This window comes from Lissotriton vulgaris, chromosome 5, assembly GCF_964263255.1.
Source record: "Lissotriton vulgaris chromosome 5, aLisVul1.2, whole genome shotgun sequence".
Lineage (NCBI taxonomy): Eukaryota > Metazoa > Chordata > Amphibia > Caudata > Salamandridae > Lissotriton > Lissotriton vulgaris.
This window is the reverse complement of record NC_141693.1, coordinates 1,673,164,196-1,673,184,222: the sequence shown is the minus strand read 5'-3', so window position 1 is coordinate 1,673,184,222 and position 20,027 is coordinate 1,673,164,196. Positions and strand designations below refer to the sequence as shown.

The 20,027-nt window shown below is 45.8% G+C and overlaps 1 protein-coding gene across 2 annotated transcripts in view; it reads left to right on the top strand.

Annotated features, from left to right (window-relative positions):
- MAPT (microtubule associated protein tau) overlaps nucleotides 1-20,027 on the top strand; it is a 1,161,691-nt gene that overhangs the window by 615,417 nt on the left and 526,247 nt on the right. For both annotated transcript variants that reach the window (XM_086923799.1, XM_086923798.1), the window contains one exon: nucleotides 15,730-15,862. In XM_086923799.1, coding sequence (XP_086779925.1) covers nucleotides 15,730-15,862 — 133 coding nt within the window. The remainder of the gene's footprint in view (nucleotides 1-15,729; nucleotides 15,863-20,027) is intronic.

The window sequence follows — 20,027 nt, the reverse complement described above, 5'->3', positions numbered from 1 at the left end:
GTATCTCACAGGGATCCTTCATATCCCCTATATTATTCAACATCAATCTAACCCCTGTAATAAACCTGATTAAATCATTCAACCTCACCAGTTACAGCTATGTAGATGACATCCAAATCATTCTAAAAAAATGGAAGTCTTGGAAGACATCTACAATTTAAAATTTGATGACTGCTTTTGGGCCATTAACACATGGATGATGAATAACCATCTAAAGTTATATACCGCAAAAACCGAGCTAATGACCTGCGGACAATGATATCAAGAGAAGTTAGAAACCATTGGGGTAACCATGGATTTAGACCTATATTTGATACCAAGTATTAACAACTTAAAACTGATTGCTTTTTTCACAATGAAAACACCATGTGGTATCCTCCCAAACCTTGGATACAAACAGAAAGTGCAAGCCATCCTCACACTTCTAATCTCCAAGCTTGTCTATGCCAACAGCCAATAATTTGGCAGACCTGCATTCATCATATGCAAAATACAACTCATCCAAAATGTTGCTGCAAGAATTCTCTGACTTCACCTACGAGAACACACCGCTTGAGTCTTGAAATCACTCCACTGGCTAGCTACCCATAGCAAGAAGGGTAATGTTTAAAGCACTTTTCATTGGTCAAAGAGCCTCAAAGGAAAGCACCACTATACCTACAGACTTAATTCAAGCAATACAAACAAATCAGGACATTGCGCTCCTGGCGTGCACCACTAATCATTATACCACCTTACCATAATCCATAGACGCACTGCTTTCTCAGTACAAGCCGCCAAGCTCTGGAACACACTACCAGCCAGCATTCAGAGCATAAAGGAGCATATACACTTCAGAAGGCAATTGAAAACATGGCTATTTCCAAGACAACACAACCACAAATCCCAGCAACAGAACATGAAAATACAGTTGCACCCTAAAACTCAATCTTTAGCTTACAATCCACTGATTGGAAAAAAAAAACCCAGCAAACTACTTTTGATAAGCAGGTGAGTTAAAGAGAGCTGACCTTTGCTTCGCCGAGGATTTACATAGTTATGTAAGATCATACATAACATTTTTGGCCCACGCTAATACTAATACCATAACAATCAGCAGTCGTCAGCCAACTGCAACTTATACATCTTACATTCAATTATGGCAAATATGCTACAACGTTTGTCCATCGCCTGTACTGTGCTGGCAATAAACCAGGAATCACTAAATGAACAGGCATGGAATAACTGAGGAGATCTATCTCCCCCCAACAATGCCAGCTCTGGCCCAGAACCATACACTAGGGGACAGATTTACTAAGATCAGTAATCCGTCACTTTTGTGGTGCAGCCCCGACACAAATCATTTTTGGTATTTACTAAGCCATACAAAGCCACTTTGTGTGGCTTTACATGATTTAGTAAATACAAAGTAATGCTAGGTCCGGAAGGCGTTCCATGGGTGGAGCATAGGTATTCCCATCCATCCACCGATGGATTTGGCACCTTCACAGATTTACTAAAGAAAGTAAACTTCGGAATGCGTCAAAATGATACACTTTCCCTTGTGAGGTGTAACAAGGAGAAATATTTTTATTTTTTAATTCCTCTTTTTATGTGTGCTGTGTTTTGCAGCACACATAGAAAGAGGAATATGCCTTTATGGATAGTTGTTTTGCAGGAAGGTGTCCCTTCCTGCACAAAAAAATCCTGCCTGTAACACCGGCACTTTTGTACCGGTTGTTCGACTTCGAGACAGATCACTTTGTTGTCGCACCGGCGATTGACGTCGAGGCACAGCGCTCCGTCGTTGCATCAGCGATCGACATCAAGACACAGTGCTCCATCGTTGCCTCATCAACGGCGTTCAACGTCGAAGCATGCTGCTCCGTCGTCGTCTCATTGACGCTCGACGTCAAGGCACATGTCTCCACCGAGCTCAGTCCAACGAACTTCGGCGTCAAGACACAGGACACCTCCTTCGGCGTAGAAGCAGACGTCAGTTCAAGGCTCTTCGACGTCGGTTCACCATACTTTGACATTCGGACAGAAAACGCCTCCTACATCGGCGTTGAGGTTGAGTTCTCCGTCACCTGCAGCCCAACTCCGGTCGACGTCGAGACAGCAATCTCCTGAGAGAGAGCAGAGAACGTCGAGACATAATACTGCATCTGCGTCAGAGAGACGGTCGACGTCCAAAGGACGTTCTGCTGCACGTTCAGGCACTCCTTCTAAGAAAAGAAGGTCATCGTCGAGGCATATGTCTCCGTTAAGACAACAGTCGGCACATAGAGGCTCCAGATCACCGTCTAAACGCCCTTCCAGAAATGCCTCACCTCCAGTGAGCCTATCTTCGTCACCTTCAGGCTCTCCCAGTTCTCACTGAGGGTCAACGTCCAGATCTTCGCAAAGTGGTGATCTCAAAGTCTAGCAGTCCAGTGTCAGGGTGTCACCGAAATTCCCCAACAAGGTCATCGCATGAAGTGGTGAACCCATTTCCTCTGGCACAGTCACCTGAGGGGAGAGAGAGGCACAAATCGCCTTCCATCCATTCGTCACCAAGATGGTACAGTCCTTTGCATCACTGAGCTACTGACTGTGACACGGTAAAGCAGCCTTACTCGAGCCCTTAACACAATTCAATTCAATTCAATTAATTTATATAGCGCGCTACATACCCAGAGGGTCTCAAGGCGCTTGGAGAAGGGTGGGGAATTACTTGTCGAATATCCAGGTTTTAAGTTACTTTCTGAATGTTAGGTGGTTCTGAGTGAGGCGAAGGTGAATGGGAAGTGAGTTCCAGGTTTTAGCCGCCAGGTAGGAGAAGGATCTTCCTCCCATGGTGGTTTCGTTGATGCGAGGTACAGCAGCAAGGGCTTGGTTGGAGGAGCGTAGCTGGCGGGAGGGGGTGTAGAAGGAAAGTCGTGTGTTGAGGCATTCGGGTCCAAGTTCGTAAAGTGCTTTGTATGCGTGGGTTAGGAGGCGGAATGTTATCCTCTTATTGACGGGGAGCCAGTGGAGGTTTTTCAGGTGATCAGAAATGTGGTCATTACGCGGGATGTCTAGTATGAGTCTGGCTGAAGCGTTCTGGATGCGTTGGAGTTTTTTCTGAAGTTTTGCTGTGGTACCGGCGTATAGGGTGTTTCCGTAGTCCAGTCGGCTTGTAACCAGTGCGTGGGTGACCGTTTTTCTAGTTTCGGTGGGGATCCATCGAAATGTTTTTTTGAGCATGCGAAGAATGTTGAAGCAAGAAGATGAAACGGCGTTGACTTGTCTGGTCATCGAGAGTGAGGAGTCCAGAATGACGCCCAGGTTCCGTGCGTGGTCTGTCGGGATGGGTGCTTTTCCAAGGGACTCTGGCCACCAAGAGTCGTCCCAGGCAGAGGGGGAGGTACCTAAGATAAGGACTTCTGTTTTGTCGGAATTCAGTTTCAGACGGCTGTGCTTCATCTACTCGGCTACTTCTTTCATTCCTTCATGCAGGTTGGTTTTGGCGGTGTTAGGGTCTTTGGTGAGTGAGAGGATAAGTTGAGTGTCATCAACGTAGGAGATGATGTTGAGGTTGTGTTGGCGTGCGATGGCCGCGGGGGGCTCATGTATACGTTGAAGAGGATGGGACTGAGTGAGGATCCTTGTGGCACGCCGCAAATGACTTCAGTGGCCTCTGACTTGAATGGTGGGAGGCGGACTCTCTGGGTTCTTCCGGCAAGGAACGAGGTGATCCATTCCAGTACTTTTCCTTGTATTCCGATGTTTCTGAGGCGTTGTAACAGGGTGTTATGACAGACTGTGTCAAAGGCTGCGGAGAGGTCGAGGAGGATGAGGGCGACTGTGTCTCCATTGTCCAGTAGAGTTCGAATGTCGTCTGTTGCTGCGATGAGTGCGGTCTCAGTGCTGTGTTTGGCTCGGAAGCCGGACTGTGAGAAGTCGAGGGATTTGTTGGTTTCGAGGAAGGCGGCGAGCTGGTTGTTGACAGCTTTCTCAATGACTTTGGCCGGGAATGGAAGGAGCAAGATGGGGTTTTGAGTTCGGTGGGGTCCGTTGTGGGTTTTTTCAGAAGGGCGCTGAGTTCGGCATGTTTCCAGCTTTCCGGGAAGGTGGCGGAGTTGAGGGAGCAGTTGATGACGTCTCTGAGGTGTGGTGCTATGATGGAATCTGCTTTGTTGAGGATGTGGTGAGGGCATGGGTCTGTGGGGGATCCTGAGTGGATGGAGTTCATCAGGCGGATGGTGTCCTCAGTGGAGATTGGGTTCCAGTCAATAAGGATGTTCAAGGGGGGTGAAGGTACGGCAGAGGGTTGGGTGGGTTGGTCTCCGGGTTGGTTGTGGAAGCTGTTGTGGATGTCTGCGATGTTGTCGTGGAAGAACGAAGCTAGGGAGTCGCAAAGGGCTTGAGAGGGAGTGATGTCGTTGGAGTTGGCAGTGGGGTTGGTAAACTCTTTGACGATGTTGAATAATTCCTTGCTATTGTGGGCGTTGTTGTCAAGTCGGTCTTTGAAAGCGGCTTTCTTGGCAGTCCGGATCAGTTGGTGGTGTATGCGGGTGGCGTTTTTGAAGGCGTCCCTGGTTCTGGTGTTTGGGTCTTTTTTCCAGGCCTTCTCAAGGGAGCGACAGAGTTTCTTGGATTTCTTAAGATCATCGTTGAACCAGGGGACGTTTTTGTTGCCTAGTTTGATTTGACGTTTTTTCAGGGGTGCTAGGTTGTCGGCGCTGTTGGTTAGCCATTGAGTGAGGTTAATGGCTGCTTGGTTGGGGTTCGAAGAGTGGGCAGGGGGTTTTGAAGAAGCGATGAGGAGATCTGGTCGATGGTGATTTTGTTCCAGTTTCTTCGCAGAGTAGGTTGAGGGTGGTTGTGGGTTGTGGTCTTTTTGTAGATAAAGTGAACGCAGCTGTGGTCCGTCCAATGGAGAGCTGTGGTGTGACTGAAGGAAATATGTTTGCTGGAGGTGAAGATAGGGTCGAGTGTGTGACCTGCATTGTGGGTGGGGGTATTAACAAGTTGTTTGAGCCCGAGGTTGGCGAGATTATCCAGAAGGGTGGTGGTGTTGCTCTCGTTGCTCTTTTCCAGGTGAAAATTGAGGTCTCCCAATAGAATGTAGTCCTCGGAGGGGAGGGCGTGTGGGGTGATAAAGTCAGTGATGTCTTCACAGAATTGTGCACGGGGTCCTGGTGGCCTGTAGAGGAGGGTGCCTCTGAGTGTGGTCTTGGGGTCGGTGTGGATCTGGAAGTGAAGGTGTTCGGCGCTAGCGAGGTTGACGTCTGAGCTGGTTGAGATGCGGATGGAATTCTTATGGACGATAGCGATGCCTCCTCCTGTTTGCTTGGTGCGGTCTTTTCGGATGATCTTGTAGCCTTCCGGGATGGCAATGGTGATGTCTGGGGCTGAGGAGGCGTTCATCCATGTTTCTGTTAGGAAGGCGACGTCCGGAGAGATGGTGTCTAGTAGATTCCAAAGGTCGATGGCGTGTCTGTGGATCGAGCGGGTGTTGAGCAGGATGCATTTTAGGTGGTTGGTGTCAGGTCTCTGTTTGGTGTTAGTGGATGGGGAGTTGGTCTTGGTGCCGTCAAACTTGCAGGAGTTGCATGTGAAGGGTCCATGGGTGTGTCCAGGAGCGGCTTGGGCGCAGTTGGGGAGTCGACCGGGGTTTAGGGCTAAGAGGGTGGAGGCGGCGTAAGTAATGCGGGTGGGGTGGATGGTACGGGGGCCAGGGGGTCTGGCGCTGGGCGCGGGCTTGGTGCGGACGGGCGTAGACGGGCTTACCTTTGGCGCACCTTCGGCGCGGCCGTAGCGCGTGAACGCTGCACGTTGGGTCATCTGCCTTAAATGGATAGTAGAGGGGGCGGAGCGTGGGAGGGGCAGCAGCTGGGAGGCGGTAGCGGGGAGGAGGGGCGGGCCAGGGAACACCAAAACAAAATGGAGGGTCAAAGGGAATGAAAGGCAGGGGCAGCAGATGCACCACGGCACCGGGGGCACAGTCGAAGTCCCAGCAAGTGAAAAAAGCCTCAGCAAGTGTCGCGCTGCAAAGTACAGCAGAGCGAGCGTTCAAATCAAGGTTAGGTGCTGTCTACTATAATCGCGCTACGATGCAGGGCAGATACAGTGTTAAAAATTAATGAGCACAAATGCACACAAATGCGATGCCAGGCAAATACAATGAGATAATTGAATAAGCGATCTCACAATCCAGCAAACGATACCACAGATCAGCCAAATCACGAGCAGGAGCTGGGATCGGGGAGCGTGGGGGGAGCGACCGTGCTGGAGCAGGTCCGGGCGGTCAGCCAAATCACGAACAGGAGCTGGGATCGGGGAGCGTGGGGGGAGCGACCGTGCTGGAGCAGGTCCGGGCAGATCTCCGTTGGCTCATTTAATTCAAGCAGCGGATAAAGATCGATCTTCAAGAGCCAGATCTCGCAGCCGCACCCCTGTGCATTCACACAGAAGGAGGTCTAGATCAAGAAGCTGGAGGAGGGCACACAGATCTCCTACTCCGTCCTCTTCTTCCACTCGCATATCGCATAGAGACTATTCGCCAACTTTGACTGACAGTCAGCCGTCGAGGGTCTCTCCGGTGGATGACATCTACACGTTTCAGGACATTCTTGGTAGAAGGGCGGTTAAGCAGGGTATCCCTAAGCCAGCTCGTCAAAGCAAGTCCTCTGTGATTTTTGAAACCCTACACCACAAGGCGAAAGCTAAGCCTCTGCTTCCCTTGGTACCAAGAACAAAACCAGTTGCCAATGCTGCTTTCCTCTTTTTGATTAAATTGTCCTAAATGTAAGAACCATCACTATATCTGTGTGCTCTTAATCGCTTTTTATTTTAATTCTGAAAAATTCTCATTTATTTAGAAAAAATCCTTTTCATTTTATATACAACACATTTGAACAATATCCAGAGACAACACACAAAAAAGAGAGAAATTATTTACAACAAAATCCTTAGCATTTACAAGACAACCTCACATCATGCTTGCTGAATCACGCATACTCCATCCATACTCATACACACAGATTATACACATGGACAATAATAAACCAAACCATGAATCATCATGCAAATTATATTACTTTTACAATGCACAAAGATGTATACTTTTTGTTCAATTAGCACACTCAATCGATTATATATAGGTCCCCAACGGGGTTTTATCCACTTTGTCTGTTGTAGCACAATCGTTTGGTTTATCAAATGGCCTACGCGTTTCAAACCTCTTAAGTTTGAGAGGTTCTCATCAGGGTCAACCTCACTAAAAAAGAAGAAGAATGGGGGCTCATCAGACTAACATCTTTAATGTATCGCTGCTGTTATGGCTACACCAGTTTCCAACACCAGCTTACCTCTAAGTGAGCTTACAGACCGTCCATGGTCCACAATTGACCTTAATGATAGATGCAAGCCACCAGTGTACAGAAAAAGGAGAGTGTAGAATAGGCTGTCAGGCATGTCTCCATAAACTTCGTTTAGATTCCAAACTACTAAGACTGGCCCTGGGCCACACTTAGGAATGAGTGTTTCTCCGGATCCCCGGGAATGCAGGGGCCGTGGGTTGCAGGTGTCGTCTCAGACTGAACCTGCCAAACAACAAGCGCTGCCGATTAAGAAGTGGTTTTAAGGGTGGTGGCTAAGGCATGTGTGCACTATGAGGTGCCGGTGTCTCTTACCTCTTAACGGAGGCTTTCTTGTTTCTCAATTCCCCAATGTGGATCTGGAAAATAGACAATGGGAGACACACATAAGTAAATCTTGTCTCAGCATGTCTCCTGGACCATGTCCCTACAAAGCGTTCATGGCGGGACACATCTTTGTGCATTGTAAAAGTAATATAATTTGCATGATGATTCATGGTTTGGTTTATTATTGTCCATGTGTATAATCTGTGTGTATGAGTATGGATGGAGTATGTGTGATTCAGCGAGCATGATGTGAGGTTGTCTTGTAAATGCTAAGGATTTTGTTGTAAATAATTTCTTTCTCTTTTTTGTGTGTTGTCTCTGGATATTGTTCAAATGTGTTGTATATAAAATGAAAAGGATTTCTTCTAAATAAATGAGAATTTTTCAGAATTAAAATAAAAAGCGATTAAGAGCACACAGATGGAGTGATGGTTCTTACATTTAGTACAATTTAATCAAAAAGAGGAAGGCAGCATTGGCAACTGGTTTTGCTGCGTATGAGCCAGACCCTTTAGTGATATTTCCCTTAGTACCAGGCATCATAGAGCCTGTGATGGACATCTTCCTCATGCCAGAGAGTGTTATGACCGCGCGAGCGAGAATCCTAAAAAAGTACAGTCCGCTAGAGGATGACCCGCTCTTCCTCAGAGCTGACCCTACCCGGATTTGGTCATAATTGCTGCGGCAAAGAAGACCCATGCGTTGCATCCTCCTCCACTTTCTCACCAGACAAGGAGAGGAAGACGCAGTATTCCTGGGGAAGGAAGGTTTGTGGCACTTTGGCCTCCGGGCTGAAAGTCTCCAATACAGCGGCGCTCCTGGGTCGTTACGATAGATCTCTATGGGACTCAATACAGTGATTCACTGAGAAGCTGCCTCAGGAAGATCGCAAGGATTTTGAAGAAACTCTAACAGTGGGCAGTCAGGTGTCTAACCAGGTCATCAGTTCTGCGGCGGACTGAGCTACCCTTTCGGCACATGCTTATGCTCATGGGGTATGCACAAGGAGAACATCCTGGCTTCGACTTACAGCGCTTAAGCCAGAAGCGCAGTCACTAATCCTCAATCTTCCGTTTTCTGGTTCCTCTTTGTTCGGATCTCACACGGATGAAGAAATGACACGCATGAAAACGGAACTGGACACGCTAAAGGCTGTAGGCCTTGAAAAGAAAAAAGAATTCCGTAAAAGATTCCACCCTTACAATCGGCGATCCTCCCAGCAGAGGGTTCAAACCCCTCGTTGGCAGTAGAATCAAGATCAGCAGGGACAACAAAGATCGCAGTGTCGAGGCAGACGTTCCTCAAGAGGTGGAGGAAACCAGAGTCAAGGCAACAATTCCGCCAAGACGCAGTCTCTTATCAATGAGTGCTCACCTCCCCCGTCGCCATTCACCACTCCAGTGCAGGGGGCTATCGCAAATCATCTCGAAGAGTGGCGAGCTATCACAAGGGATAGGTGGGTGCTAACTACGCTGCAGAGTGGATACTCTCTACGTTTTCAACACTGCCCTCCCTCCATCCCTCCTGTTACACCATTGTGTCACCAGTTAAAACTCCTGCAGAAAGAGGTTGTCATCCTTCTCAGAAAGTCAGCCATCAAGAGGGTACCAGTATCTCAAAGAGGGAAAGGAGTTTACTCGCGATACTTCTTGGTAAAGGAAAAGGGCCAAAAAGCAGAGTACAGGCCCATTCTCGACTTTCGAACACTAAACCTACACATCAAGAAGAAAAAGTTTTGCATGTTGGCTCTTCATCAAATATATCCACATCTCAGGTAGGGGGATTGGATGTGTTCTTTGGATCTGCAATATGCATACTTTCACGTCCCGATCAATCAGCATCACAGATTTCGTTTGGAGGCGAGACAGTGTTCCTTCATACTGAAATGCCAGCAATGCACAACAAAAAGCTGCCTGTGCGTCGGATTGCCTCCCTGCTAGGGTCCATGGCATCCTGCATCTTCCTGGTTCCCAATGCCAGTCTATGAATGCATCCTCTTCAGCAGGATCTGGAGGACAAGTGGGACCAGCAGACACCTCGCTGGGACGAAAAAATAAGTCTGTCAAACGTGCCACGAGCATCCATGCCTTGGTGGATGAAAAACAAAATTTGCAAGTAGGAATTCCTTTCCATCAATTTCTGCCTGCTCAGACACTGATCATGGACGCCTCACTGCAGGGTTGGGGGGCCCACATGGGACCTCTCCAGACTCAAGGATTGTGGTCTCCAAAAGAGCGATCCTACCACATCAACATGTTAGAACTGAGAGCAGTTCACCTAGCCCTCAAAGCTTTCCTCCCCTCGATATAGGCAACCTCAGTATTAGTATAGATGGACAACACCACCACCATTTACTACCTGAACAACCAGGGAAGAACGTGCTCACACACACTTTCCCTGGAGGCTCAAACACTTTGGCATTGGCTCCTGGCTCGGAATCTATCAGTCATAGCAATCCATCTGCTGGGAGAAAACGTGCGAGCGTATGCTCTGAGCCGTCATTTCGAAGACAGGGAAGACTGGGTTCTCAACGACGAGGCCGTCGAAGACATCTTCCAGTCATGGGTTCATCCCACTATCGACTTCTTCGCTGACGACGAAAATACCAAATGCAGAGACTTCGCTTCACGGTTACACCGACCAGGATCGAAAGGGAATGCCGTTTTGATAGACTGGTCAGTGGCATTTGTGTGCGCCTTTCCACCCCTTCCGCTGATTTCAAAGGTGGTGACCAAGCTGGCCCATTTGTCCACGAGGATGATATTGATTGCCCCGGAGTGGCCAAGTCAATGGTGGTACCTGGACCTGCTGCACCTATCAGAGTGCCCTCACAGGAAGCTGGCGTGCATAACGGACCTGCTATCCAAGATGAATGGGAGGATTCAGCACCCCAACGTTCCCTCACTGAACTTGGCAGCATGGCTCCTGAGGTCCTCCAGAATGGCCACTTAGGACTACCGCAGGACTGCATGTCCATCTTGAAAGAAGCAAGAAGACCGTCCACGAGGCATTCCTATGCATGCAAGTGGAAACGGTTTTACATGTGGTGTATACAAACAATTGTAATCCTATCAAAGGTCAGGAAGAGGTTATCCTTCCTTGCTTACTTTATCTGGTAAAAGCAGGGTTGAAGTTTTCTTCCATTAAGGTGCATTTAGCAGCTATAACTGCATATAGACGCTCACCTTCTCAACCTTCTTTTTTCCAGTTACAGGCTGTTAAGGATTTTCTGCAGGGTTTAAAGAAGGTCTACCCTCCGGTTGGGTCTCCTTCACCACCCTGGGAGCTAAACCTGGTGCTATCAAAATTGATGGGTCCGCCTTTCGAACCCATACACAAAGCAACCTTACATCATCTTTCTTGGAAGGCTGCTTTTTTGGTAGCGATCATGTCAGCTCGCAGAGTGAGCGAAATACAAGCTCTCTGCTTTTAAGAGCCTTATACAGTCTTCCATCTTAACAGGGTTATGGTGGGGACGCACCACTCTTTTCTTCCCAAGGTGGTGTCAGATTTTCATGTGACCCAGACCATCTCTCTCCCCACCTTTTTTCCCAATCCTTCCACTCCAGCTGAGAGGGCTTTACATTCTCTGGCCCTGAAAAGGGTTTTAAAATTCTATCTGGATCGGTCCAGGTCTATAAGAAAATCTGATCAACTATTTGTTAACTATGGGTCGATCAGAACTGGGTTTGCAGCTTCAAAACTTTCCATCTCCCAATGGATAGTTTAATGTATCAAGCTTGCTTATCAATTGGTGCAGAAACCCCATGGGTTTTCCCCCAAAGCGCACTCTACCAGAGGAAAAGAAGCTACTACGGCTTTTCTTCATAATGTGCCCATGTCTGAAATCTGTAAGGCGGCAATCTGGAGGTCCGAACATACATTTACCAGGCACTACTGTCTGGAGTCAGACACCAGAGCAGACACCCAAGTAGACCAGGCCTCCTTGGGGAATCCGTTCAACAGCTGATTTCGGCTGTTACATTTTGTTGGGTCATGTTAGTCTCATTTACCTGCAGGTGGTTGATGGGCTTGCTATTCTATTCATTTCTTATGACTATTGATGAGGATCCCCTGGAAGATAAGGATAAGTTACTTACCTGTAACCCTAGTTCTCTTCCAGGGGTATCCTCATCAAAGTCATAAGCAACCCACCCGCCTTCCCAGGTAAATGAGATGCTGTCTAAAGTGTTAAAGGATATCTTTGTGCCTTGACTTTCAGGTTTATGCTAAGAACAACTGACCTAACTGTCGCCCCTGAGGCATGATGGGTAGCTAGGGGTCATGGCTACCTTAAATGCAGCCTGTAGGCTAACAATGTCTACTTTATTTGCAGTTTTACTTTTTATGAGTAATTGGCTCATTAAAAAGCAGAGTTCAAGTGCTGCTTGCCCACTTGTGTTTGTATATACTTGCAAATACAGTCTTTATGTGTGTAATTACATTGTTTAGCCTTCTATTGAGAGCTGCATTGTTATGAGAAAAATAATATATGTATATATATATATGTAGAGCTGTATATATGCCATTTCCATATATAATTTTTATATTTCCGAGGTCCCCGCACATGTGCGGGCATATTCAGTGCTTATGACTTTGATGAGGATACCCCTCGAAGAGAACTAGGATTACAGGTAAGTAACTTATCCATATGGTTAGTGAAGGCCTTAGCTAGCAGTTTTGCCTCTAGGTTCAGGAGAGAGATTGGGCAGTAGGATTCGTGATGCTCAGGGGGTCTGCCAGGCTTAAGGAACACCACCACCTCAGCATGTCTCCAGTCTGTTGAGAGGTGTCCTGTTTCAAGGGCGGTGTTAAGCACTGTGAGGTAGTAGGCCTCCAGCTGGGGTTGAAATATTTTGAAAAATTCACAGGTAAATCCATTGGCCCGGGGGTTTTGCGCAGGTCCGTCAAAGCGGCACTCAGCTCATCTACCGTTAGTGGAGAGTCCAACTCTGCTCTTGCTGCATAGGGGAGCGCTTTTGAAGGTAGGTCATCCAGGAAGCGCTGTACTGTCTCTTCCGGCAGGATTTCACACGGGGCATACAAATTAAAGTTTATGCTCTGATAAGCTTTTTGCAATTTGAGACGGTCAGATAATATCATGCCATCTGGGCTTCTGATGCCGGGGAGGAGGTTGGGGTGCAATGCGCACTGGCAAATTTGATGCCGCAAGGTGCTTGATTTATCACCCCACTGGTATATTCTGCTGCGAGATGCCAGCCACGCCGCTTTGGCCTCGTCAAATAGTTACCCAGTGTATATTTGCTGTTTGCATATCCCATTTTCCCCTGGATCCGCCGTTCCAGGTCCAGAAGTTGAGCTTCAAGCTGGATCAATTTACTTCGCTGTTGCTTACATTGTGCCGTGCAAAAGGAGATATCTAATACTTGTAGGGTCGGCTTCCTGGCCTACCATAGTATCGCTGAGTCTACTGTCCCCACGTTGTATGTAAGATAGTCTAGGATGCGTGTGTGTTCTATATTGGTGGTCGAAATAGGGGGCTGTCAGGGCCTATCTGGAGCCCCAGTTCCACTCTGCAGATTTTAATAAAATAACTTATTTTGTTTCTAGCTCACTCAGATAAAATGTTACCAAAAATGCTGCAACACATGCTGCTGTGCAGTGAAAGTCCTTTCCAAAGGTTGGCTGGGCATCTTTCAGTTACTTATATGGATGTGGAACTGGTACTAATGAAGTGAAACCTTTGCCCAGACAATGCTCACATGTAAAAACTGACAAAATAATGAAGTGATTAGTGTTTTCTAGCCACATAATTTAGTGAACATTACAGAATAATTTAGACCTCGCCTGTTGCATAATTCCAGTGGCCCTGTATGTACCCTAGAGAGATTATCACATAGAACCCTTTACAAAATCCTCTAACTTTGCAGTCAAAAAAAGAAAAGTAAACATCTTCACTTTAAAAGATTGCCTGAATTTTAAATTGTCTTGGAACACTCAGCAAATGTAACTAGTTTAAAGCAAAATATAAAGACATTTTTCGTTAATTCACTGTCTGAACTCCTCACCTCGATACTATCCGAGCTGCCTCGGTAATTTTGGTGGGGGGTTTAGGCGACCAAGGTTTTTTTTGGGGTAACCAGAAAATTAATATACCCCAACTTTGAACCAAAGCTCTGATGGCATCAAGCAAGCAAGGCATTGAGCCTGAATCTCCCTCGAAAGGTTTTCTTGTCTCTTCCATTCAAGAATGATCTATTCATCCTTTAACCCTTCCATCCACTCGATGATGTCCACCTTTTCACCCCAATATTTTCTCAATAATTTATTTTTTCATCCATCATTCAATCCTTTACCATTCCATCCATCAATTGACCATTCCATTCATACATCTGTATAGACATCCATCATTTAGCCTTGCGTCCATCTATATATCCATCCATCTACCCATCCATCATTTGACTTATCCATCCATCAATAAAGCCTTTTGTTCATCAATTGATCCCTAGCCCATCCATTCAATCATACATCCATCATCCATCCTCTCCAATCTCCATTTACTCTGCCATCCCTCCTCTCAGATTCTATTTATTATGCCATCCATCCTCTCACATTACCAATTACTCTGCTATCCTTTCCCCTACCGATCCTCTCAGATTTCCATTTTCCCACTATCCTTTCACCCACCCTTCAGATTTCTATTTACTCTGCTATCATCCATCCATTCCCATTTACTCTGCCATCCTTTTAATTCACTTACTCATCTAGCCATCCACCCAGCCTGAGATTTCAATTTACTTTACTATCCTTTTACCCGTCTACCCTCTCAGAATTTGAATGACTCTGCCATCCTTTCATCCCTTGATCCAGCGATCTACCCATCCAACCATCCCTCTCAGCTTTCGATGTACTCTACCATCTTTTCATCCACAAATCTGTTCACCCACTCATCCTTTCATCCACTCATCCATCCATCCATCCCTCCTTTCACCCATCCATACTTTCACACTCATGCATTCATCCTCTCAGATATCTAACCTTTCATACACCCATCTTTTCACCCGCCCATCATTCCTTTTGCCAAACTCACATGTTCACTCAACCATCCATCCTTTTACCCACCCATTCTTCCAGTATTTCATCCACCCATCCTTTCACCCACTCATCTATCTATCCTTTCATTCACCCAACCCTTCACACTCTCACCCCCATTCTTCCCTCACTCATCCATCAACCTTTTCACCCACTCAGTCATCCATCCTCCTTTCTCTGTCAGCCTTTCTTTCTTCCTCTTAGCGATAATCATAAGCGTTTATCTGCTAACTTGCAGATAAAAGACGCCCATAAGGAGCCCACCCCTACTGTATCTGGTAAAGCGGGGGGTTCATAACGCCCCTGTTCTCCACCCTCCGATGGAGGCAGGAATATTGAAAAATTGAGGGGAGGGGAAAGATGCCGGGCGGGGAAGGGGGGCGGGTTTGTGATATTACACACACCTTTCAGATACAACCATGGACACGTTATCTTTATCTTTACTATCTTTACTGTCACTTTGATGCTTCTAGTTCTAAGACTGTCTTTCATTTCACGAATGTTAAAAGGTCTAGTTACTAGTCAGCATCTACGTAATGGAAGCTGATGTGTTTATAAAAAGTATGCATAAAAGCAATCAGATTAAGCCATACGAAGGGATGCAGAAGTACAGTACAAGCTTGGAAATCTTTGGCTGTGACAACATCCATAAGAAGCTGTTTCTGGTCCCGTTACTCGATGTGCAAGAATCCTCTAATAGTAGGAATGAGCATAACGAAATGGTTCAATAGTCAATTTAAGGGAAAGCTTTCCTAATGTAGCTTTATTTGTATTCATAACCAATATATGTTTGTAATTTCAGACACTCCAAAAACAGATGGTAGTGTTTGTAACGATGCATACATAGGCTCGAATTCTCATTTCGGGACCTGCCGATTGTGAGTCAGTTTCATGGTTAAGTTGTATGATATATCTGTTAAAATGATGTAGTGGAGTTTGCCATATTCATATTTTGTGGAGGAGTGGATATGAGAATTATACTCTTATTATGAGCATGAAGTAACTCTTTCCCTTTTGTTTAAAGGTTGTGGATCTACAGAGTGGCCAGAATGATGCACATAAGAAGGTTTCGCCGTCAATGGCTCAAAAGAGTCCTGCAAATGCTACCAGAATACCTGCAAAAACACCAACCAACACAAAGACGCCTCCTAATAACGGTAAACAAGAGCTGAATGACGGAAGACTGATTTGTGGTTGAAGAAGAATGATTACAAGATGTAGATAAAGATCAGAAGGCGGAGTGTGAATAAGGTGGTTTAAATTCATAGGATGAATACTGCTAGATGAGACTAATGTACTTCTGCGTCTTTACTAATATAAGAAGACAATCATGCAAGGGCCTGACAATGCAGCAAAATGGTAGGCAAACTTTGGGGTACTTTGATACATTTGGTTATCGCTGAAAAAGGTAGAGAAACATACTTTTAAATGTATTAAATGAAAGAAACTATATTTGACTCCGAATAATACGCTTTTCCTATGTTACTGACTTATTTGCCCCTTCAGTCTAACAAATGAGTAGCCCTGCTATTTCACGTTATCAGAGCAGTATTACTAGCACTTTAAAACCATATAAACCAAAGGTGGGTTGTCTCTAACCGATCCCAGGGACTGCTTACACGTGGCTACTCAGCCGCATTCTTTGCGACTTTGAGCAGGTTGTCATAGATGTACGCTTCTTACATTATTCCTATCGTTTCTTGTCTTTTTCAATTGCCTGTTGTCATCCAAGTGCCTTACTGCTGATGTCATAGTGCCTTATAGCACAGAATATATGAACTGCTCCTATTGTAGCTGTTCCATTTAATCTTTTTGATAACAGAATTCTTGTATTACATGTTTGCTGGCCAAACATTAAGTAGACAAACATTGTATATGTGTTTCTGTAGCACCTGGAAGTATAGAGGGTTCCTTGGTTTGAAATAGTAGGGGAAAATAATCCACACAGTTTTCTGGTAATATTCATCCGAAGAAAAAAGAGGCTATGTGATAATCTCACAAAGAGAAGAGAATGGCCGCATGTTTTATATTTTATTTACTTAACAAGGTCTTCAATAACAATTACAAGCACTGCAAATATGTGTGTGAACAGGGTGCCAGATAACTTATCAGATTTATGTTTATATTTTTGCAGAGATAAAAGTCTGTGATCATAAAAATCATTGTAAAGGGATAATTTTTAATTTTATATCTTTGCATATTAGGAATCGTGCTCATATCAAAAAGAAAAAAAAGGAAGAAATATATAAAACACAATTCTGCTCAACCACTCTTTATTTTCCTACTTTTAAAAGACCTTTGGCAGTCATTCTTTCACAAAGCAAAATCTGCTGTGATGCTTCCCAATCCCAGCACACAGTGGTTTAACAAAAGGTAATTAATTCCATTTCCCACTCCCTGGTGGAAAGAACTCTGAATAAATGACTCATTTCTTCATCTGCTTTCCTATTTATTATACCATACTTTTTGTCATTTCTGGTATTTTTTCCCAGTTACACTATGAGCCACAGACAGTCTTTTTAAGGCTGGTGTGGATTTCTGTCTATTATTTCCTGGATGTCTATACTGGCTGAGACCATGTGTTTCTAACAGGCATATGGACAAAGAGGAGCAATGCGAGAATATTATTTGTTTGCCCCACTTTTTTTTTCTTCTTGTTTGTAAACGACAAAAATAAGGAAGAACTTTTAACAGCCTTTACGTAGCTGGGGGATAAAATCCTTTAACTATACTGAGGGGCCCATTAGTATGTCGGGCAGATCGCCACCGCCCGCATGGCGGTGTCGAACCGCCCGACATTTCCTCCCGCCCGCATTCAAATTCCCCTGCCATATTACTATGTTGGGGGGGACCCTGGCCGACGGAAAGACCGTCTGCCGGTTTTCCGCCCGGTCTATGAGTCGCCATCCATATTAAGATGCATGCTGGGTTTCCCCGTTGCCGCCACGCGAAGGCATGCGAACCACAAAATTGGAGGCCCGTAGTGGTCCCCCAGGGATTCTGGGGCCTGGGTGTGCACATGGGGGGTACCAATGTACAACATGGCAGGCACCGAGCGGTGCCGGTCAAATGTGCATTGAAATGCATGACTTACATTTTTGGCATTGCGGCGGGTGGTGCCAGCACCGCCCGCTGCAACGTTAAAAATGCGGGAGGCGCATCCTAATTGTAGTTGCGGGACTGCTGCAAGCATTGCGGCGGTCCCATTTCCCGGGGGTAATGACCCTCTTAGTGTCCACATCAGATTTGATGACCTGTGCAGTTGAAAAGGCGGTGGTGGAATTGTACCTCCACCTGAGTGCCCTTGTCCTTTGCTCTGGTACTTCACAGTCTCAGAGGCTACCTACCATTTTACATTGAGATAATACCGCAACATCGAGAGAAGCCTATTAGGTTTATATTCTACACTCAACAAAGACCATGACAGCAATATAGTCCATATTATTATTATAAATAGCTCCTCACCTGAAGTGAGTAATCTGCTTCCCTATGCGTTAGGTTCTTTTAGTTTTGGGACCTGTTAAATCAAAGATCTCAAAAAAAGCATTTAGTAAAAGTTACATTGGTGCTGTGTATTCACACATATATGCACACCTGTTCCTCTTTTTTGTTTGTATTTTTTTTAGTTGGCTACAATTTGCTCCTCTGACTATTCCTCTTCACTTCCATAATTCGTATGTGAAATGGGACCATAGGTCTGACTGTTAATTGATATCTCAGGCACTAAAACATCCAAAAACATACAAAACTGGAAATAAGGGAATATGAATCAGCTTATTAGCTACACCATGTCATTTCTCCAGCATTGTATCTTTTATAGATTCATAACACACACTATGTACGTGGGTGGATATAAAAGGAAAGTAGATGAAGCACGAGTGTAGCACTACCCTGTTGGAACCATCACTAAACACAAGGTGACATGCTTACCCCAGTATTGGAACTTTCATATATTCCCATGCTTTGTATCAGAATAGATTCCCATGCTTTGTATCATTCCCCGGCGTCGGAATGGGAGCCTCTGTAAATAGAAAATACCTTAGTAGTAAGCACAAAGTGAAAAAATAGGCCTAGGCCTCATCTCATTTTGTAGCTTATCCACCTCTTTTTGTAAAAGAGACCAAATCAGAGCAGCCTCACCCCATAGAACCTTCCTGACTGACTCTCAGATTTTCTACTGCACGTTGTGCAAGGGAGTCTCCATTGAGCTCTGCTCATTTTCTTCAATTCCTAGCTATATTTTCTTCAACTTGTATCTATTTTTTCGTCATGTCTGACAAGGAGAAGAAAGCACTTTTCAGAGCCTGTGCTACTTGCTCAAAAAAGAGGTTGTTTGTCGAGGACAAACATGAGGACTGCATTTACTGCCTATATCCGGATCATAAAGCCACGGACTGCAAGATCTGCAGAACCTTCTCCACCAAGACCTTGAGGGACAGAGAGGGACGTCTCCTCACTTGGCTACAGAAGATGAAAGACCGCAAAGAACTTATGTCTTCTGAAAGTGAGGACTCCTCGTCGATGGTGCCATCTAAAAGGTCGAAGAAGAGGGGTAGGTCTCCCCCTTCTACTTCTGACGACCCTCTTGTCAAGGCCTTACCAGGGACCTCTGATAAGTCTGACAGGCCTGCTTCCCAAAAATCTCCTCACCACGGTGAAAAGGAGAGGCAGGGAAAGCTTGAGGAGTCGCAACCCTCAAAGAAGGCGAAGAAGGTTGCTCCTGTCACTTCACCACCCTCTGACAGGGATAGAGGGGTGAAAAAGCCTTCTACTACGACTCAGGAGGTCGTTTCCGACAAGAAACAGCGTTCGTCGACGGTGAAAACCACAGGTACGCCGACGATTTCTATTAAAAAGGACTTGTCTGTGAAATTAGCCTCATCGACGGGCTCGTCGACGACGGCTGCGACGATGGCACCTGCGCCGTTGACGATGTTCAAAACTCCTGATGCCTGTTCGTCGTCGACGAAAATGACTTTCTCCACATCGACGACGATGGCGACGAGAATCGCTTCGACGGCGACGACGAGGACAACGTCGACGACGACCGTGTCAACGACACCTATAACCTTGCTGCTGATGACGAGTTGGTCGACGGTCCCGTCGACGCTCCAACCATCGTCGACGATGAGCTTATCCTCGTCGACGGCACAATCCTCGACGACGAGCGCAGTTTCTTCCTCCGTCGACGAAACAATCTATAAAGGCACTACCGTCGACGACGTCGACGACTGAAAAGATTGTTTTTTCACGCAGAAGGAGGCAAATAACACCGGAGATGACATCTCCACGACAAATCCAAAAATTCCCTCCTAACCTATT